This window comes from Callithrix jacchus, chromosome 3 (genome assembly GCF_049354715.1).
Source record: "Callithrix jacchus isolate 240 chromosome 3, calJac240_pri, whole genome shotgun sequence".
In the NCBI taxonomy this organism is placed as follows: domain Eukaryota; kingdom Metazoa; phylum Chordata; class Mammalia; order Primates; family Cebidae; genus Callithrix; species Callithrix jacchus.
In genome coordinates, this window is record NC_133504.1 from 141,280,500 (window position 1) to 141,302,881 (window position 22,382).

The window sequence follows — 22,382 nt, forward strand, 5'->3', positions numbered from 1 at the left end:
GATTGGGCAACAGAGTGAAACCCTGTCTCCAGAAAAAAATGAAAAAGAAAAGAAAAGCTGTAGGAAAGCAGCTGAATGTCTTGTTCATTGCTTATTAAACACATCCAGAACAGAGCCTGGCACATGAGTGCTAATACATATTTGTGAAATGAATTAGTAAATTAATGAAATGTATTAATATAAGTTAATGCATTAGATATTGTGATGTTTGTGAGTAATTTGTGGTTTTATAAAGTAAATATCTCAAAAAAATTATGCTGTTAACAAAAATAATTTTATATAATGGCAAACACTGACTTTCTTCAAGTTTTTACTGATTACTAAAAGTTTGAAAAAAGATATTTAAACTGGTTAAATTCTTGTTTAGCATGATGCGTTCATAATATAGCCAAGTATAAATATTTTTACAGTTTATATATGTAATAAACTTTTAAAAATATTAGCTATTACTGAATTTTGATTTTCTAATGTTTATTAGGAAATAGGGTAGTTCGAATTTTATAATCCATTTACAAAAATCCTAGGGTGTATAACTGAGTTTATTTACATGTCATTTTAGTATTGCTGTTGCTTAGTGAGTCTGCTCTTATTTTCTCTGTCTGCTTTCTTTTAGAGATGACAGTAGTATTTTTGATGGGTTGGTGGAAGAAGATGACAAGGACAAAGCAAAAAGGTACTTTGATTAGAGGTGTAAAATAGTAAATAAATGAATAATAGGTAAATGTAATGGTAAATAAATTATAAATTAATGATTTCCAAAAGCTATCTGCTTTTGGAGTTTAGATATATTAGCAAGGTAGAAGGATTTGGAATATTGACATGTAGTTTATAAATTAAATACCTTCTGGCCTTTTGGAAAAGTATTGTGCTTTGCTTAAACAGAAATTGAATTAGAAAATCTGATTTCCCAAAGCAGATAATTACAGGTATCATAAAATAATTGTTTTATAAATAATCAAGTTTATTTGTCTCAATAGCTCTTTGTTTACTGGTTACTGCTTCACATAGAATAGCAGTCATTATTCATTTAGTACATATATTTATAATAACCATATAAGCTAACAATCATTGGTAAGTATTGGATTAAATAAAACCTGTGATTTGAATGCAGTTTATCTTACTGACATTTTCATGTAAACATGTATGTAAAATGCATGATTTGTAAAATTTTCTCTCTTTTTTTTTTGAGACGGAGTTTCGCTCTTGTTACCCAGGCTGGAGTGCAGTGGCGTGATCTCAGCTCACGGTAACCTCCGCCTCCTGGGTTCAGGCAATTCTCCTGCCTCAGCCTCCTGAGTAGCTGGGATTACAGGCACGTGCCACCATGCCCAGCTAATTTTTGGTATTTTTAGTAGAGGCGGGGTTTCACCATGTTGACCAGGATGGTCTCGATCTGTTGACCTCGTGATCCACCCACTTCGGTCTCCCAAAGTGCTGGAATTACAGGCTTGAGCCACTGCGCCCGGCCTGTAAAATTTTCTTTAGTGACAAACTGAGCTGAAAAATTATTGCCTAAATTAACTGTGTATTGTTGGTAACCTACTGTTACCATCTATGTTGATAGAAGTACATGCTGTGTTATGTCTAAATTAATATTGTATTAACTACTTGTGTTATTAAATGGATTATTTTTAAAAATGCATATTTTTCATTTCATCAGAGTATCTAGAAACAAATCTGAAAAGAAACGTAGAGATCAATTTAATGTTCTCATTAAAGAACTGGGATCCATGCTTCCTGGTAATGCTAGAAAGATGGACAAATCTACTGTTCTGCAGAAAAGCATTGATTTTTTACGAAAACATAAAGGTAAATTTTTAGCTCTGTAAAATGGAACAGACTCTCAAAGCATGAGTTAGAATCTTGGCAGAGATGCTTAAGATTGGATGCTTCCTTGGCTTTATTAAGAGAAATCAATTGCATTTTAAAAGGTTTCCTAATCTATTCCTTCTTTCATTCAACAAACATTTATTCTGTGCCTACTACATGCTAAATCCTCATGATACAGGGTAACAGTCCTGGCTTTCAAGTAAGTCAAGCCAGAGCAGACAAACATGTAAGCACATAATTACAAATAATTATAATGTGAATAGTGCTTGTGAACTGTTTGCAGTAAAAACACAGGAAATAATGTGTCAGGGAGACTTTAAAAATAGTTGATTTTTCAACAGAGTTTTTCTGTGAGATTAAGAAAGGAAGACAGCATGTCACACAAAGGGAGTATGTGCAAAAGCAGAGAAGCAGGGAGACTTCATTGTCACTGAAGCATATTTGTGTTGGAAAATTATGGGCGTATTTGAAAGAAAGGAAAAAGCTAGATCATATACAGTCCTCATGTCATTTTGAAACGTTGTTTCAATGTATATCTAGTAAATCAACACTATATTTTAAAATATTTGTTAATTGCAGAAAATCATCTTGACAAATGAGTCATGAAAAGAAAATTTAAAGAATATTAATTATTTTGGTAATAGAGATAATAGATTTGGGAAAAAAAACCTGTAAAAGAAAATTTCCTTTTTCAAATGTGAATGAAACTGTAAAACTCAGTACAATTAGTAATTAGTGTCTCTGTTTTACTTCTGTGTAGCTCAGTTGGTAATGCCTTACCAGACTGGTTTATGCTTCACCACTCATTGAAACTGTTTTTATTAATTTCACTAATGACATTACCTTCCTGCCCCCCAATAAAACAGTAGCTTTTTCTTATATCTCATCTTCTTCTGCATCTCTATAGCACTGGAAATTTTTATCCCTCCTCCCTTGGCTTCCTTATATTGATTGTACTTTCACCTTCCCTTTTCTCACTGAAACTAATTTCTTCTCTCTCTTTCTACCCTCTAAATGTGACATTCCTAAGTCTTACCCTGTTCTCTTGCTTTCTATACACTCTTTCTCTTGCTTTTCTCATTCCATAGCTTCTGCTATTATGTCTCTATTAAACTATCAGATTTCTATTTTTAGATGCAAACATTTTAGCCTTGTATTTCCAGATAACTTCTAAATCTTTCTTTTGCATGTCCTCCAACTCAGTGCATCTAAAATTGAATTTATTTTCATTTTGTCAACTTAACCTCTTTCTCTTCACTTGCCTTTTTTTGTTTTTATACCACCATCCTTTTAATCACCTAAGACTCAAACCTGAAAAAATTTTAGGTTTTTTTTAGCTTCCTTAGCACCCTATCACAGTTGCCAAATTCTGTTGATTCTTTTGTAAACGTGTCAATATTTATTGCCACCACTATCATTACATTTTACCTCTGCAAATAGTATCTCACCAACCTCAGTGCCTATTGATAAATGGCACACTTATGGAAATCAGTCCCAAGATACTAGGAGTTCAATAAATGATTGTTGAATGAAATGAAATACATACATTTCCCCCGACAACAGAGGATGAATTTTGGCGTTAGGTAGATTTTTTTTGTTGTTTTTTCAAAGTCGGATTCATAATTCTCACAAAAATAGTACTTCTGTTAAGGTAAAAGGATTTTATATACATATCATCCTAAAATAGGCCTGTGTTTAATGAAACTTTATTGGATTTGTTTGTGGATTTAAATCTTTTTCCCAAATGTTTATATTTGATGTGAATTTGAAAAGCCAACTGTATTCCACACATTTTGTAGCTGTACTTCTTAGTTACTCTTCACATTCCACTACAGGCATTTCTAATATGCTAACTTGTGAGGAACAGTATGCTGTATTTCTGTATCTGATGATATAATCAGAATTTAGTTTATACTTCTTAATACAAAGTAGAGTATATTGTGTAGAATGTAGTTTATGACATGAATTTTTATTTCGCCTGCTTGTTTTAATATGTCTTCATTTAAAAATAGAAAAACATTTGTTACTAGGTTTCATTATTTATGAATAGCTTTTTTATAACCAAATCTATTAGAAGTATATAGTGAAATAAAATAGTAATAATTGTGACAAATATATGTCCCAAAGTAGGGATCTCCAAATTTTTGACCAGGTCTCTACTACTAACTTGTACAAAGAGGACACTAAGAAAAATCACTGTGGGAATATTACGGTAGTAAAGATTTTGTGCAAAATGTTAATTCTCTTTAATTAAGATAAAGCATGTAATATTGGGAAGAAGCTTTATGCCCAGCAGTAGGCAGAACTAAGGTCTTCTTTGTTAAAAGCAAATTGAGTGACCTCTTTGGGCTTTTCATCTAATTTCCCTAGTGCTGCTGTAGACATTACCATTTGACTGGTAAGGTAAGGAAAAGGGTAAAAAAAAGAATTTCTTCAAAATTCTTGGAGCAAAAATCTCATTTGGTCATTATGTCAATTAGGAAGCAAACTTAGGCCTATCAGCAACAAAACTGTTAGACCACCAAGAGAAAAACTAAAGAGACTGGTGTTACTAAGAGACCAAATCCAAGGAGATAACTTGCCATGATATCTCAAATATTTCATCATACCAAAACCTAGACCTATTGCTGTCTACCCAGTAAATGTTAATGCCTGTGGTTGTCATCTTTAGAGTGGGAAGAGAGAAGACAACTTGTAGGGCTTTTGTACTCCTCCAGTGGTTGGAGTATGCCACTAATGTGTCAATCTGTTTACAGAAATCACTGCACAGTCAGATGCTAGTGAAATTCGACAGGACTGGAAACCTACATTCCTTAGTAATGAAGAGTTTACACAATTAATGTTAGAGGTATGTCCAGATTTAATTTTTGAAAGTTTTATTTTTCTCAAAAAAGAAATCACAATGTGACTTAATATACAGGTATACCTTGGCAAAATTGAGAGTTGAGTTCCAGACCACTGCAATAAAGCTAATATTTCAATAAAATGAGTCACATGAATTGTTTTGTTTCTCTGTAGTCTATTAGGTGTGTAATATCATTATACATTTAAAAAATTGGTCATACCTAAATTTTAAAAGTTTATGGCAAAAAATGTTAATCCTCTGAGCCTTCAGCAAGTCTTAGTCGTTTTGCTGGTAGAAAGTATTGCCTCAGTGTCATCAGGGTGGTGGTTGCTGAAGGTTGGGGTGGCTGAGGCAATTTCTTAAAATGAGTCAACAGTGAAGTTTGCCACATCGATTGACTCTTCCTTTCATGTGCTGTTTGATAGCATTTTACACAGAATAGAACTTGTTTCAGAATTATAGACTAAACTCTCAAACCCTGCTGCTGCTCAGTCAAGTTTATGTAATATCCTATATACTTTGCTGTAATGTCAACAATATTCACATCTTCATCAGGAGTAGAGTTGATCTCAAGAAACCACTTTCTTTACTCATCAGTGGAGCAACTCCTCATCAGTTCAGGTTTATTAGGAGATTGCAGCAATTAGTCACATTTTCAGACTCCACTTCTAATTGTAATTCTCTTGCTATTTCCACCACATCTGCAGTTACTTCCTCCACTGATATCTTGAACCCCTCAAAGTTATCTACAGGGTTGGAATCAACTTTTACTTAACTCCTCTTAATGTTGATATTTTGATGTTCTCCCCTGAATCACAAATATTCTCACACCATCTAGAAGGGTGAATTCTTTCCAGAAGATTTTCAGTTGACGTTGCCCAGATCCATCATAGGGATCACTATCTGTGGGAGCTGTAGCCTTATGAAATGTATTTCTTAAGTAAGACTTGAAAGTCAAAATTATACCTTGACCCATGGGCTGCAGAATGGATGTCGTGTTAGCAGACATGATAACAACATTAACCTCCTTGTACATCTCATCTCCGTCACCACTCTTGGGCAACCAAGTGCATTGTCAATGAGCAATAATATTTTAAAGGAATCTATTTTTCTCACCAGTAGGTCTCAACAGTGGGCTTTAAATATTCAGTAAACCATGCTATCAACAGATGTGCTGTCATCCAGGCTTTGTTGCTCTATTTATAGAACATACGCTGGGTATATTTAACATACTTCTTAAGAGCTTTGGGACTTTCAGAATGGTAAATAAACATTGGCTTCAACTTAAAGGTCACCAGCTGCATTTGCCCCTGACAAGACAGTTAACCTGTATTTTGAAGCTTTGAAGCCAGATTTGGCTTCTCTTCTCCAGCTTTGAAATTTCTAAATGGCATCTTCTCCCAATAGAAGGCTGTTTCATCTGCAATTAAACTCTAGTATTTACTGTAGCCACCTTCATCAATGATCTTACCTAGATCTCCTGGATCACTTGCTGTAGCTTCTACATCAGCACTTGCTGCTTCACCTTGCACTTTTATGTTGTAGAGATGGCTTCTTTCCTTATACCTCGTGATCTAACTTCTGCTCACTTCTGACTTTTCTTCTGTAGTTTCCTTACCTGTCTCCACCTTCACAGAATTGAAGACAGTTAAGTCCTTGCTCTGGATTAGGCTTTGGCTTAAGGGAATGTTGTGGCTGGTTTTTGATCTTCTATGCAGACCACTCAAACTTCCTCCATATCAGGAGTAAGACTGTTTCACTTTCTAATCATACATGTGTTCACTAAAACTTTGCTTTTTTTGATTACAACTTTGCTACCTGTTTAGTACAAGAGGTCTAGCTTTTGGCTTGTCTCAGTTTTCAACATGACTTCCTTACTGAGCTTAATCACATCTAGCTTTTGATTTAAAGTCAGAGATGAGGGACTTTTCCTTTCACTTGAATACTTAGAGGACATTGTAGAGTTACTAATTGTCCTAATTTCAATATTGTTGTGTGTCTCAGGGAATGGGGAATTCCAAGAAGAGGGAGAGGGATGAGGGAATGGCCGGTCAGCTTGTGGAGCAGTCAGAGCACATATAACATTTAAGTTCACCATCTTATGTGGGCAAATCACCATTATAGATACAATAATAATGAAAAAGTTTGAAATATTGCAAGAATTACTAAAATGTGATACAAGAGACACAAAGTGAACATGTGCTATTGAAAAAAACGACACTGATAGACTTGCTTGACACAGGTTGCTATAAACCTTCATTTTGTAAAAAAACAACACCCAGTAACTGTCTAGTGCAATAAAACGAAGCACAGTAGAATAAGGTATGCCTGTATAAATATATTATGGCCATGTATCAAGTGTCTTTGTATACTTCCTGGAGTCTGAAGCAAGGTAGAGTATTTTGCAAATTGAGTTATTTTTCTGTTTGTATTTTAGATGGGGCAATTGTGTGATTAATTCTTTATGTATTCAGCAGAAATGTTTCTATATGCAAATTTGTTGGAATATAAATATAAACATTTAAACCTATACTTTAAATCAGAAAAATAAGTGAACAATTTTTATATATTAACTCATTGAATCCTTGCAACACTCTTGTGAAGTAGACAGTAGTATCTCTTTCTTGCATTCAGATGGGGAAATTAAGGAATAGTTGTCTTCTTTTTTTTTTTTTTGAGATGGAGTCTTGCTCAGTCACCCATGATATGCCCACTGCCACCTCTGCCTCCCAGGTGAACCTCCCTGAAGTAATTCTCCCACTTTAGCCTCCAGAGTAGCTGGGATTACATGTGGCACCATGCCCAGCTAATATTTTTATTTTTAGTAGAGACAAGGTTTACCATGTTGGTCAGGCTGGTCTCGAACTCAGCCTCAAGTGATCCACCCACTTGGCCTCCCAAAGTGGGGATTGCAAAGCATGAGCCACCGTGCCTGTCCAACAATTGTTTACTTTTGACCCTGTTATGAAATAATAATACTGACATCATTATACTAAAGAATTTTTAAAAAATAATTCATGAGTTTGCTCAAATGATAAGATTTCTCTGTTAGCAAAGACTAGTTTGTTTGAGTCATTCTAGAAGATACGCATCTACTCCAAGTAAATTCTTTGTGATATCCAGATCTCTTTCCAAAAAGGAGGGGACATGGGGGAGGATACCTTTTTTTCTATAATTTATCAATTATATAGAGTTAGGGAAGGTTACTCTAACTCCCAGCTCTATAAATTGTATACTGAAAGTCCTTTTTCTTGTGCTACACTACTGCTGCAGATAAAAGGATTAATAAGATATACATGGTTCCTACCAGAGATTACTATCCTTTTTGAGAGCTCTTTAATTAAACAAGAAATTAGAGTTTAGTATTTTAACCACTTTTAAAGAAGAATCCCTCTTATAGTATCTTTTCTGCTATGTATCCACTGGATCCTTATTTCCCTTAGCCTTCAAATTTAATTGCCCTTTTTTTAAATTGCCTTCTCTTGATATTTGGCCCCCTTAGAACTGTTTGCCTTTTTCTTCCCTTCTAACCTTCATGAATGAGTGATTTGTAGTAGTCTTCTGATTATGCACTCGTTTTTAAACTCATTTTGGTCTGATTTGCCTTCCTGTTAGCATATAACTTTTTGAAAATCACCAAAATTCATTTCTCATTTTCTTATGTCTTATTTTATCTCGTTTGATACTCTCCTCTTCACTTTCTAATTCTCTCTTCCATTGATTCCTTGGTGACAGCGTATTCTGTCTTCTCTATTATTTTCCTTTTTTTTAATTTTTATTTTTATTACTATTATGAGACAGAATCTCACTCTGTTGCCCAGGCTGGAGTACAGTGACATGATCATGGCTCACCGCAGCCTCAACCTCCTGGGCTCAAGTGATCTCACCCCAGCCTCCCAAGCAGCTGGGACCACAGGCATGTGCTACCACACTTGGCTAATTTTTAAATTTTTTTGCAGGGATAAGGTTTCACCGTGTTGCTCAGGCTGGTCTCAAACTCCTGGGTTCAAGTGATCCTCCCACCTCGGCTTCCCAAGTTGCTATCATCACAGGCATAAGCCACTGCACCCAGCCTTCTCTGTCATTTTCTCTGGCTTTTTTTTTTCTCTTCCTCATCCCATAGATAGATAGATAGATAGATAGATAGATAGATAGATAGATAATTCTTTCAGGATTTGTCTTTCGCAGATCTGATTTCTTCAGCTGTCACTTCTGTGCCTAGGATTCTCAAATGAAAATACATTGTAGTGTACAAAGTACATACTGCTTTGTTATTAAGTCTTGTACTCCCTGCTCTGACTTCTTCTGAAATCGAACTTCACATTTCTCAATGCTTGCTCAGAGTACTTTCTTTATTCCTTATACTACTGATTTCATTCTGATTCCCATTAACTTCCTTCATTATTCCAAAAGCCACTATGATTTTCCTAATTATATTTTCTTTGCCCTCTAAATCCATTTTTCACCCTGCTTCCACACTACTCTTAATGAAGCACAGCCCATGCCCTAAAATCTTCTGTTGGCTTACCATTGTTTACAGAATAAAATTCCTAATGGTAGCCTTGTATTCAAAACTTTTATGATATGACCTCAGCCTAATTTTTCACCTTAATTTCCTGCTACTCCCTTTTACTTTATTCTCCATATATCTCCTTAAACTTCAAACATACACCTCTGTGTTAACATAGCCATGATAATAACAATGTGTTATTTTGTGTGCCTAAAAAATATTGTTGATGTCTTGTGTGCTTTGGAGATGTCAGCATCTTCAAATAAGCCATAATACTATACATACATGGTTGGATCATGTAATATACATAGTTATGAAGGTAGAGCATTGTCTCTACCTTTCAGAGACTAGTTGTCCGATGGATGGCCAGAGAGAGACTTTTTTTTCTCCAGAAGCATTTAAAAATGAACAAAGATACATACCAAGGTATTGTAAAGAGGGAAAGCTAGTATATATTTTGACAGAACCTTGAATATTTTCATATTAAATCCCTTGTCATTTATCTCAGATTTTTATTTCTGTCCTGCGAAATACTTTTTTCTTTTCATTTAACATACCATTATGTTTAATTTCAGGCTCTTGATGGTTTTTTTTTAGCAATCATGACAGATGGAAGCATAATATATGTGTCCGAGAGTGTAACTTCATTACTTGAACATTTACCAGTAAGTATAAAGATCCTACAATCTACTTCTAATTAAAATGCATATTTTAAATATTCCAAAGCACTAGGAAGTGGACTTTGAGAGCAATGTTGAATAGTGGTTAATGGAGTAGGGATAAGAGCTTTAAGTATGTCTTTGTTTTAGCATGTGTTTTCTCAGCTCAGTCCTAAGTCTCTAATCTGTAGTAACTTAATATTCAACTACAGTTGTGCATCACTAAACAACGGGAATATGTTCTGAGGCACTTTTGTCACTGTATGAACATCATAGAGTATAGTTATGCAAACCTAGATGTATAACCTACTACCCACCTAGGCTATATAGGTATAGCCTGTTGCTCCTAGACTACAACCTGTACAGCATGCTACTGTGCTGAATACTATAGGCAATCGTCACAACAAGTATTTACATGTTTAAAAATACTAAACATAGAAAAGGTACAATAAAAATGCAGTATCAAAGATAAAAAATGGTATACCTGTATAGGGCACTCACCACGAATGAAACTTGCAGGACTGGAAGTTGCTTTGGGTGAGTCAGTGAGTGAGTGATGAGTGAATGTGAAGGGCTAAGACAGTATCGTAATCTTTATAGACTTTATAAACACTGTACACTTAGGCTACTTTATATAAAAATTTTTTCTTCAATAATAAACCTTAGCTTATTGTAATTTTTTTAGTGCAAACTTAAAAACTTTTTAAAACTTTTTTACTCTTGTGATAACACTTAGCTTCTTAACACTTTGGGAGGCCAAGGCTGGCAGATTGTTTGAGTTCAGGAGTTTGAGACCAGCCTGGGCAACATGGTGAAACCTTGTCTCTAAAAAAAACATAAAAGTTAGCCAAGTGCCATGGCTTGCACCTGTGGTCCCAGTTACTCGGGAGGCTGAGGTAGGAGGATTGCATTGAGCCCAGGAGGGCAAGGCTAAAGTGAACCGTGATAGTGTCACTGCACTCCAGCCTGGGTTACAGAGCAAGACCCTGCCTCAAAAAAAAAAAAAAAAAAAAAGATGTACAGCTCTACAAAAATATTTTTTTCTTTATATCCTTATTTCAAAAGCTTTTTTCTATTTAAATAACTTTTATAAAAACTTTTTACACATTTTTATTTAAAACTAAGACACAGACACACATTAGCCTAGGCCTATGCAAGGTCAGGATCATCAACATCACTATCTTCCACCTCCACATCTTGCCCCATTGGAGGGTCTTCAGGAGCAACAACAGATACAGAGCTGTCATCTTCTATATTTATAGTACCCTTTTGAAATACCTCCTAAAGAACCTGCCTGAGGCTAGTTTAGAGTTAACTTTAAAAATAGATGTAAATAGAAGAATACTCTAAATCATTAAAGGCATAGTAAATATATAAATTAGTAGCATGATTGTTTATTATCATGTACATATGTACTGTATATGATTTTATGTGCTAAACTTTTATATGACTGGTGGCACAATAGGTTTGTTACACAAGCATCACCACAAACACAAGTGTAAAAGATGAGTAATGCATTGATTATGACATTGCAACAGAGAGGACATCACTAGACAGTAGTAATGTTTCATTTCCACTATAATCTAGAGGACCACCTGTGGTCATAAATGGAGACTGTTATTGACTGAAACATTGTTATGCAATGCAAGGCTGTACCACTTTATCTGACCTCTCTTTTTCCTCTCTCCTTTATTCTAGTGCTTTTTAGCATTTCTGTTTTAATCAGCCTGTTGAAAATGTTAATTTCAACTGAGAATGTCTTGAGAATAACTAAATTTCTGCTGAGATATTTGTTGCAATTAGGGCAATTTGTAAATACTTTTCCCAATAGAATTACTTATAAAAACACTCTAAAAATAGTAGATACAGAACTTTTTATGCTGTGTGACTTCGAACTGCTAATGTCATGTCAGCTATATTTTAATTCCTTATCATTATGACCAAAAGGGTAGAAAATTGGAAAAGTATATTTTGTTTTATTAGGATTTGAGAACTGAGTAGATGTATGGCCACATCGAATATGGTCAGCCTCATTTAGAGATTTTAAGTATAGTGCACACCACCATGCTCAACTAATTTTTGTGTTTTTATTAGAGATGAGGTTTTTCTCCATTTTGACGAGGCTGGTCTCGAACTCCTGACCTCAGACAGTCCACCTGCCTTGGCCTCCCAAAGTGCCAAGATTCCAGGCATGAGCCACTGCACCCAGCCATGCCTGAATTTTTAGTTCATTCCTTCAGTTCTAGAGGCTTTTCAGACTTCCAGAAGGATCCTTTATTAAAATACAGATATATTTTTGGTGTGGTTACCCCTTAAGCCATTATCAAATACTCCTTAGTCTAAAATCATTTATTGTACTACTAACTGTTAAATACAAAAGCGTATGGTGTTCATGTGCCTTGATTACAAGTGAGACAGATAAAGCTATAAGAGATAGGGCCCTTTTATTCACCTATAGGGCAATAAGACATAGACATTAAAATATAGTCATCCCTTGGTATCCTTAGGGGATTGGTTCCAGGACCCACTACAAATACCAAAATCCATGGATTTTGCTCAAGCCCCACAGATAAAATGTTGTTGTATTTACATGTAACTTATACACATTTTCCCATATACGTTAAATCATCTCTAGATTATTTATAATACCTAATACAATGTGAATGCTGTGTAAATAGGTGTTATACTATAGTGTTTAGGGAATAATGACAAGCAAAATATCTGCACATATTTGGTACAGACACAACCATCCATTTTTTTTCCCAAATATTTTTGCTCCATAGTTGGTTGAATTCTGTTAAATGGGAAATGAATGATACAAGTAATACATACTAAAGGAATCCTTTTAAATGTGGATTATGGTGTTAAGGGAATGCTTTCTTGAAAGAAGTGATTAGAACTGGTCTTTGACAGTTGAAGGAACAGATATATGTGGGAGAAGTCATTTCACTTCATAGAGTGGGCTTAGAGGGCTAGAAAAAGACAGAAGAAATGATGGGAATGTGTGGCTTATATGAAGAGTAGTATCAGGTTGATGCAAAAGTGATTGTGGTTTTTGTCATTAAAAATATGGCACCAACCTAATACAATATGCCTGTCTTTAAGCAGCAGAGCTCTTCAAACAAAATCTTTATAGATGCATAAAACAAAAACAGAATAAAAAGTAGAACTGCTTTCGTTTAGTGAAGGGACCGTGAGTCCTGCCTCACAGCTCCTTTTCATTTCTCTACTGTCTAGTCCCACCTTTATAGTCCTTGAGATAACTGTCCCAGTATCCCTAGGATTCCACAGAGTAGTTTGAAATGGAGAAAACCAGGTAGAATGCATAGTAGCAAATGTAAAGTCATGGAAGTTTCATTATCAGTGGTACTTAAGCATAGGAACTATGTTCATCTGTGATTCCACAGCTGTGGCACATTATAGCCAACCTGATATTTGTCAAATTGCTATTGATTAATCATGATTAAAGCTATATATTAGCAAGAATTATAATGCTTAGCATATTAGTTGCCCTTTTGAGGGGTTATAACTAAACGCTAGGCTTTTTTACAATGGGATTCAGGATAAATGCCAGGAAAAGATTAAATAAAGGACACAGTGGACAATTGAAATCACACCAAAGTAAAGTCTCCTCTTTATTTAGCTGTGCCTATCCCTTTCTAATAGGATATACCACCGTTGTTTACCATAGGTTTGAATATATGGTAAGGCTATGACTCACCAGAGATTTTTCTTATTAACGCTCTTGGTCCCATTGTATGCCGAAATGTTCAAAATGTTTTGGTGAAACACTGCTTTGCAAATAATTTGTCAGGCTTTCGAGATCATATTGGTCATGGATCAGATGACATTAGTATCATCTCAGTCTTGTTTGTTGAGATTTGTTGGTTTTCACAGATAATTGAAAGTTAGCTTCTGTGTTTAATAGCGATTATGTACTTTTAAAATAATTGTCTCTTGAATCATTAAAGCTATTTTACTTTTTAAAATTTTCTTTTCAGTCTGATCTTGTGGATCAAAGTATATTTAATTTTATCCCAGAAGGGGAACATTCAGAGGTTTATAAAATACTCTCTACTCATCTGCTGGAAAGTGATTCATTAACCCCAGAATATTTAAAATGTAAGTAGTAGCTGTTAAGCAGAAAAGTCAAATATTGTATTCGGTAGCATTATCCTACTGCAAGTTTATGAAAAATACAGACTTCTTTAAATAACAACATTACTTCATATGCCCTATTAGGTCCTTTTTAAATATTAAAATACATATAAAATGAAATTGTGACTGTATTAAAATTCTGAAATCTATTTCAGAGTATATTGAAATCCCATTTTATTTGTTATAATAAATCCTGGACTACCATTACACCATAAAGCTGTATTTTATGCAAAAGTGAGACCTGGCAATATATTGTTATTAATTTATAAATAAAACCTTAGTGTATTTAATGAGAGAAAATTAAACATTCTAATTTTCACCATTGTTAACCAATTGGACACTCAAACTGGAAAAACTTTTTATATTTCTTTTAAAATTATTAAATATAAAGAAATATTATCTACTTTATTAATTAAACAGTCATTTTTTAGATATATCTAATTTGCTGGACACTTGTGCTATATCATGCCAAAAATAGTGAAAATAGTCCTTAACATCAAGAAACACAACATATTATGGTAGAATTAGACATTCTACTAGGTCCATTGCCAAACTGATTTGACCAGAGTACCTCATTTTCTTCATACATTACCCTGTATAAAATCCAAAATCGTGGCAGCAGTATATTTGGCCATTAGCTATTAGATATCTTCTTTAATCACTTTTTTCATTATTTTTAAATGTGTCGCATCCGCTAATACTGACGTATTAAAGATTTTTTGTATTTGATTCAAATTCTATAGCACAGTGTCTGAAAATTGCACACACACACACACACAGGTTTGTATGTATGTATAACTTTGACAAGAGTGGATGGCCTTTCAGAGAGAGTTGAGAAAAATTAGACTTAGAGAATTCATTGGAAGCCTTGTTTTAAAATCAAGTTTATATGACATTGACCATTAGGCCACTCTAGGCTGGTAGTTAGAAAGATTTAGGCTGGATATAATAGACACCAACACCCACGAAGTCGTGGGTGGAATGGTATTGCTTGAGGTAAATATGTAAAATGAGGAGAGAGGAATTAGAAAGGGGGAGCCCAGCCGGGCGCGATGGCTCACGCCTATAATCCCAGCACTTTGGGAGGCTAAGGCAGGCGGATCACTTGAGGCTAGGAGTTCGAGACCATCCTGGCCAACATGGCAAATCCCCATCTCTACCAAAAATTAGCCAGGCGTGGTGGTGCATGCCTGTAGTCCCCGCTACTCAGGAGGCTGAGATAGGATAATTGCTTGAACTCAGGAGGCGGAGGCTGCAGTGAGCCAGGATCATACCACTGCACTCCAGCCTGGGCAATAGAGTGAGACTTTGTCTCAAAAAAGAAAAAGAAAAAGAAAAAAATGGAACACTTTGGAGATAGCAGTAAGAAGACAAAGGAGAAGGCGTTTGCTTTGGAGACCCTACTAAGAATAGGATTGACTGGAGAACTAAATAAAAGCCTTTGGCAGAAAGAGCTTAGGTTTCTGCTTCCAAGAACAGAAATAAAAATGGCAGGAATACTTAAGAAAAGCCCTAATTAAATGGCTTGCTGATCTTCTAGTTAAACAAGTGATATACAAAAGAGTTCTTGCCCCAGAAAAAAAGAAAGTTTTATGCCAAAAGAATAAACACAAGTTAAAACACAGGAAAAATTACTTAGAAAATTCAGTAAGTCCTTTTGGCCGTAATGAAGGTGAGGTTGTACAAGTAGTATAATTTGTGTCTAGACAAGGAATAAGAACAAAATTATAAAAGACCTAATAGTTCATCCTAAGGAATTTGATTTTTATTTTTTACAGAGTAGAAAGCCAGTGAAGGAGATTTGGGTAAAAAAAGAAAAAAAAAAATCAGGTACATAATGGAAAGTCTTTTTGGAGAAGGCTAGGAAGAAGACTTGCAAAAAAAAAAAAAAATCAAGTAAATAGTGGAAAGTCCCTTTGAAATAGGCTAGGAAGAAGACTTGCAGCGGTGGGCTCCCTACCCCAGGCTTATCTGGCTTTTGCTTCATAAAGAGGCCCTGAGTCTGAGAGTTGAATGAGAGCCCTGGATTTCTGTGTCATAGTGGCTCAACTCAGGCTGTGCTCACCTGACCTGCAGACTTCCTACTATACAAATCAAGTGATAGCTTTATGGAGTTACTCCTCAGTTTCATTCCTAGGGTTCAGTTAAGCACAACCACAGATCTTATGGATCACACCATTCTGATGACCAAGCTGGCCCTACTGCCTGGTACAGTAACTATGATTACTTTTTCTGTGACAGCTGTTCTGCCTCATTGAGGTCCAGGCCTTCATTGTAATGGAAGCATCTTTCACCAGCATCTATGGCTTAGAGAGAGTGCCAGTACCTTGCTTACAAAAGTTGCTACCACTTTCATCATCTAGTTTGGGAGATTTAAAAAAAATCACTCAGGTAGAAAATTTTGGGAAGAACCAGACTGGAGACAAAAAGAAAAACCATATAATCCTAGCAGTAAAAGTAAGGATGGGCTGGGCACAGTGGCTCACACCTGTAATCCCAGCACTTTGGGAGGCCAAGGCAGATGTATCACTTGAGCCCAGGAGTTCAAGACTAGCATGGGCAACGTGGTGAAACACCATCTCCACAATGAAAAGAAATACAAAAATTAGCTGAGTGTGGTGGCACATGCCTGTAGTCCCCACTATTTGGGGGTCTGAACTGGAGGATCACTTGCGCCCAGGAGGTAGAGGTTGTAGTAAGCCGAGATCATGCCACTGTACTCTAGTCCTGGGCGACAGGGTGAGACTTTGTCTCAAAAAAAAAAAAAGAAAAAGGCCAGGTGTGGCAGCTCACGCCGGTAGTCCTAGCACTTTAGGAGGCCATGGTGGGCAGATCACCTGAGGTTGGGAGTTTGAGACCAGCCTGACCAACATGGAGAAACCCTGTCTCTACTGAAAATACAAAATTGTCTGGATGTGGTGACGCATTCCTATAATGCCAGCTACTCAGGAGGCAGGAGAATGCTTGAACCCAGGAGGCAGAGGTTGTGGTGAGCTGAGATCACGCCATTGCACTCCAGCCTGGGCAACAAGAGTGAAACTCCAGCTCAAAAAAAAAAGGAAAGGATGGAGAGGAAAGTGTATGACTGTTAAGTGTGTAAACTCAATAGGACTTGTGTTAGGCTCCGGTGACCAAGCGGCCAAGAATCATCAGTGGGGAAGGGTTTTTTGAAGAAGATACATTTCGAACCTATTAGGTTAGATGATAAAGCTATTTATGTTGATAATGCCTGAAGAATATAAGCCTGAAGTAGTGAACAAAGAGAGGTGTTACTTGTCCTTGAGTGCTGAAATAGTATCACGAAAGTAGTTATAAGTCTAAGAGTAATAGGCAGAATGAATCAGAGTGGCAGAATGGGGAGGCATAATGAATACATGTTTCAGCTTACCGAAATGCACAGTAATGTGCAACTACACTAAATTGGTGGGCTTCCTTGGTGAAATAAGTAGCAGATCTTGGTGACAGATTAGGTTTGGGACTTGCGATGGGAAGAGAAGAGACCAAACTATGATACGGTTTCTGACTTAGGAAATAAGCATATATAGACGAAGGGGGTTTGAAAGAAATTCACTTTTAAATATTTTGAATTTAAGTTACTGATAGTACACTCAAGTACAAATATCCTGAAAGCAAATGATAGGAAAGTTTGCTTATATAAAATGGAGAGAGAGATACAGGATCAGAAGAACCTTTGTGAAAACTCCTAGTATGGAAATGTATTGGCAGAAGAGATAGGAATAGTCAGTAAGGTAGGAAGGTAAGTTTATGCCATGGGAATGACAAAGCATGAGTTTTAAGAAGAGGAGGAAATGAAAAACCATTGAAGTTAACAATACAAATGTTAGTAATCTTGAGAATAATTGCTATAGAGGTGTAAGAATGAAAGCTACAGTGTATGAAGTTAAAGGAAATTAATACAGGGAAGATGGAGCCCATAATGAAAAGGAAAGAGGTCTGTAATACCAAAGTACTTAGCAAAACTTTGTTTGAGATGGAAGACCTGAGCAAATTTAAAAGTAGATAGTAAAGACCCTTGGCCAGGTGCAGTGGCTCTATTGCCTGTAATCCTACCACTTGGGAAGTTGAGGCAGGAGGATCACTTGAGCTCAAGAGCTTATGCCCAGCCTGGGCAACATAGTGAGACATTTCTACAAAAAATGAAAAATTAGCCAGGCATGATGGCTCACACCTGTAGTCTTGGCTGCTAGGGAGGCTGAGGCAGGGGGCTCACTGCAGCCTGGGTGACAAAGCAAAACCCTGTCTCAAAAAAAAAAAAAAAAAAAAAAAAAAAAAAAGTAAGGACCCAAAGGTGTAGATGCTAAAGGAATAAGGAACAGTGGTATGACCCTAGTCCTAGAGAAAACAGAAAAGACTATTCAAGGTAGAGATAGAAGCATTAGCTTTAGAATGGGAAGCAAAACTTGTCTGTGAAAGTGAGTGAACAATGAAAAGGAAGGATAGATAAAAATAGGGAAACATTAGGTTGTTTGAACCAGAAAATCTATTTTCTTTGTTAAAGACAAAGGGAGGTCATCTCCTGAACATACTTTGCATTTATGAACTAAATGTCATTGATGATTTCTCTTGGGGAAAATAATGGTTGTAAACTTAGACAGCTTTAGTGATCTTATTTTATGTGATATATCAGTTGTTGTCCTAGATCACAAATATATGATTTTAAAAATTTCTTTATTTCAGCAAAAAATCAATTAGAGTTCTGTTGTCATATGCTCCGAGGAACAATAGACCCGAAGGAGCTATCTACCTATGAATATGTAAAATTTATAGGAAATTTCAAATCTTTGAACAGTGGTAAGTTAAATGCTTCTCTTACAATGTGTTTTAACTTGTTATTTTTCTATGCTCTTAAAGACATAGATGTTTGAATATCAGTAACAACTAGGTTTTACTGGCATAACTGATAATACATATTTCCCTATTGTTTTAGTATCCTCTTCAGCACACAATGGTTTTGAAGGAACTATACAACGCACACATAGGCCATCTTACGAAGATAGAGTTTGTTTTGTAGCTACCGTCAGGTTAGCTACACCGCAGTTCATTAAGGTATGTTTCTAATTTTATTCCCCAAAGGAGATTTAAGTTCATATGCTGAGAACTGCCTGAAACTTTTGCAGACATTGAGGTGGAATGGCTATGAGTCATTAAATATGCATGATAGTAATATTTTTGAAACAAGTTATCAAGACACTCACTAAATTGTAAAACCAATTTTTTAGTATATATCCTTTGCAGTTAACCAGTGATTATTATATATCAGTATTGCCGTACTTTTGTGGAAGATTTTAGGATGCCTTTGTGTATCGTTCATTATCTCTATTAAAAGGGAAAGTCCAAAAATGTAGGTTTTTGGAATCTTTATTTTTAGAAGGTCATTTTTAAAATTGTATTTGAAATGTCCAAGTGGCTCTTTACTGCATTTAACTTGTGTTTTCAAATGTAAAATTAAGTATTTTATTTTTATTTCCTGGGTCCAACAAACAGATGGTAAGTAGGGAAGTAGGAAAGTGAAACAGTTCAACCACTAGCAGGTGACTGGAAAGAAACAGCTAGGCTAAGATTTCAAATTTAGGTGTGGCCAGGCGCAGTGACTCATGCTTATAATCCCAGCACTTTGGGAGGGCGAGGCAAGAGGATTGCCTGAGCCCAGGAGTTTGAGACCAGCCTGGGCAATATGGCAAGATGCCATCTTTACAAAAAAATACAAAAAATTAGCCACGCATGGTGTTACACACCTGTGGTCTCAGTTACTCAGGAGGCTGAGGTGGGAGGATCACTTGAGCCCAGGAGGTTGAGGCTGCAGTGAATTGTGTTTGCGTCACTGTAATAGCTTGCGTCTGCCTAGGTGACAGAGTGAGACTCTGTCTCAAAATAAATAAAATTTTGGGACATCATAGTGTAGGACAAAGTACAGAATTAATAGACGATCTTAAACCAGTCTTGCTCTGTTTGTTTTGGTCTTATTAAATAATAATTGTCAACATTTGAGTGCTTACTACATGCTGCGTATTTTATATTTATTATCTTATTTAATTCTTATGACGACTCTGTAAGGTAGATGCTATTATGATCCCTAATTTTACATTATGAGGAAACGGAGGCTTAGGAAAGTTACGTTACTTGCCCAACTTCTCAGCTATTAAGTGATTAAACTGGGACTTGATTCTATTAATAATTTTTTTTTTTTTCAAAGCTCAAGCTCTCCACTACAGTGTGCTGCAGGTCATTCACGGACACAGAGGCAGGATGTAATACATTGTTTAGTATGACTAGAGTGTAGGATTAATGCATGGAAGGGGAAGAGATAGTGAGAGGTAAGGCTAGAAAAGTAATGAGAAACCAGAAATGAAATTTTTTTCTTTATTTCATGTTTATTTCTCCATGCTGAAGAGATTTTAGCACAAGGGACCATTGGAAGTTTTTTACCAGGGAAGCCATATAATATTTGAGTATTGGGAAGGTAATTGTGGTCCTAGAAGAGAAGATGAGTTGAAGGACAGGGAGTCTGGTGAACAAATCAGTGACGGCAGGGTTCTAAACCAATGCACTCAAGGCAGATGAGATGGAATTGATTTTTCAAATACTTGGATGAAATGGAAGGATTTAGTAGTGGCCCCTTAGATGATAAAAGGTAAAAATGAAAAAGTATGTTTTAACTATCAGCTTTCTAAACACTGGCCACTATACATGTACGGAATAATATGGAAAATTGTGTAACTGGGTGTGAAGAGTAAAGCAATCAGTTTATTTAAGACATACTGAGTTTGAGATGTATGAAGACATTCAGATAGTTGGAAATATGGAACTGTAATTCAGGAGAGAGGTCTGAATTTTGAATAAAAGTTTATAGGCATATGTGAATGGAAAATGTGTAGTGAGAAGTACCGACCCAAAAGCTTGCATCTAAGGGTTATTTATTACCACATTCTTTAGTACTAGAAAATTAAAATCTGTTAACTTGTTTAGGGGTCTGCGTTTTAGCTTATGCCTAGAATCCCAGCACTTGGGGAGGACGTAGTGGGCAGTTGCTTGAACCCAGGAGTTCAAGACCACCCTGGACAACATAGTGAGACCCCCCCCCCCCATCTCTACAAATAAAAATACAAAAATTAGCCAGGCATGGTGGTGCATACCTGTAGTCCCAGCTACTTGGGAAGCTGAGGCAGGAAAATTACTCTAGCCCAGGATGTTGATGCTGCAGTAAGCTGAGATCACACCACTGTACTCCAGCCTGGGTGACAGAGTAAAACCCTGTCTCAAACAAACAAACAAATAAGTAAGTAAGTACATACATACATACATACATACATACATACATACATACATACATAGAAACAACTAACTAACTTGCTTAGGGGAAGGTTAATCTAGTAATGACATTCATTCATTCATTCATTCAACCTCCACCTCCCAGGTTCAAGTGATTCTCTTGCCTCAGCCTCCTGAGTAGCTGGGATTAAAGGCACCTGCTACATGCCTGGCTATTTTTTGTATTTTTAGTAGAGATGGGATTTCACCATGTTGGCCAGCCATGCTGGTCTCGAACTCCTGACCTCAAGTGATTCCCTCACCTTGGCCTCCCAAAGTGCTAGGATTACAGGTGTGAGCTGCTGCACCTGGCCATGACTTTTATTTTTATATGTAGCAATATTTAATATTTTTAAGGATACAAGAAAGTATTTATAAATTTTAATTATTAATTTATTTGTAGGAAATGTGCACTGTTGAAGAACCCAATGAAGAGTTTACATCTAGACATAGTTTAGAATGGAAGTTTCTGTTTCTAGATCACAGGTAATTTCATTTTTAAATTCCATAAAAGGTAATAGTCACGTTATATAATTCTTGAAATTAATAGATTTCAAGGGCAAACTTTTTTTTAAAATTTGAACTTTGAAACCTTTTTGGAAAAACAAAGCCCCCCCTCCAAATATGATTCTAGTTGGAATATTTCTTATTAGGGAAAGACTTATAATAATGATTGTTTTCTGTGTAATTTAGGGCACCACCCATAATAGGATATTTGCCATTTGAAGTTCTAGGAACATCAGGCTATGATTACTATCATGTGGATGACCTAGAAAATTTGGCAAAATGTCATGAGCACTGTAAGTAGATTTTAATGTTTCTGGTGATAATAACTGTTTTTAAATCACGTAAAGAGAAGTCCTGTCCTGAAATGATAAGTGGTAAGACACAGATTTACAATCATTTTCATATTTTTGAAACGTGCTACAAGATTTTGCTTTATGTGTATAACCAATCTAGTAGGAATCGTACCTCAAGTTTAAATTAAACTTGTTCCTATTTTAGTTTTTAATAAGTAGAATTTCATAATATGGCATCTAATACACCTTGT

At 35.9% G+C, this 22,382-nt stretch overlaps 1 protein-coding gene across 11 annotated transcripts in view; it reads left to right on the forward strand.

Annotated features, from left to right (window-relative positions):
• Positions 1–22,382, forward strand: part of CLOCK (clock circadian regulator) — a 114,694-nt gene that overhangs the window by 64,008 nt on the left and 28,304 nt on the right. For 8 of the 11 annotated variants that reach the window (XR_013533119.1, XM_008993337.5, XM_078367222.1 and 5 more), the window contains 9 exons: positions 614–673; positions 1,661–1,809; positions 4,587–4,678; positions 9,761–9,850; positions 13,846–13,966; positions 18,701–18,814; positions 18,951–19,069; positions 21,735–21,817; positions 22,025–22,131. Coding sequence is in view for 10 of the 11 variants with exons in the window: in XM_008993337.5 (XP_008991585.3) it covers positions 614–673; positions 1,661–1,809; positions 4,587–4,678; positions 9,761–9,850; positions 13,846–13,966; positions 18,701–18,814; positions 18,951–19,069; positions 21,735–21,817; positions 22,025–22,131 (935 nt within the window). In the remaining variant the exon portion in view is untranslated. The remainder of the gene's footprint in view (positions 1–613; positions 674–1,660; positions 1,810–4,586; positions 4,679–9,760; positions 9,851–13,845; positions 13,967–18,700; positions 18,815–18,950; positions 19,070–21,734; positions 21,818–22,024; positions 22,132–22,382) is intronic. The other 3 variants (XM_078367224.1, XM_078367225.1, XM_035293707.3) reach the window with 1 other exon arrangement.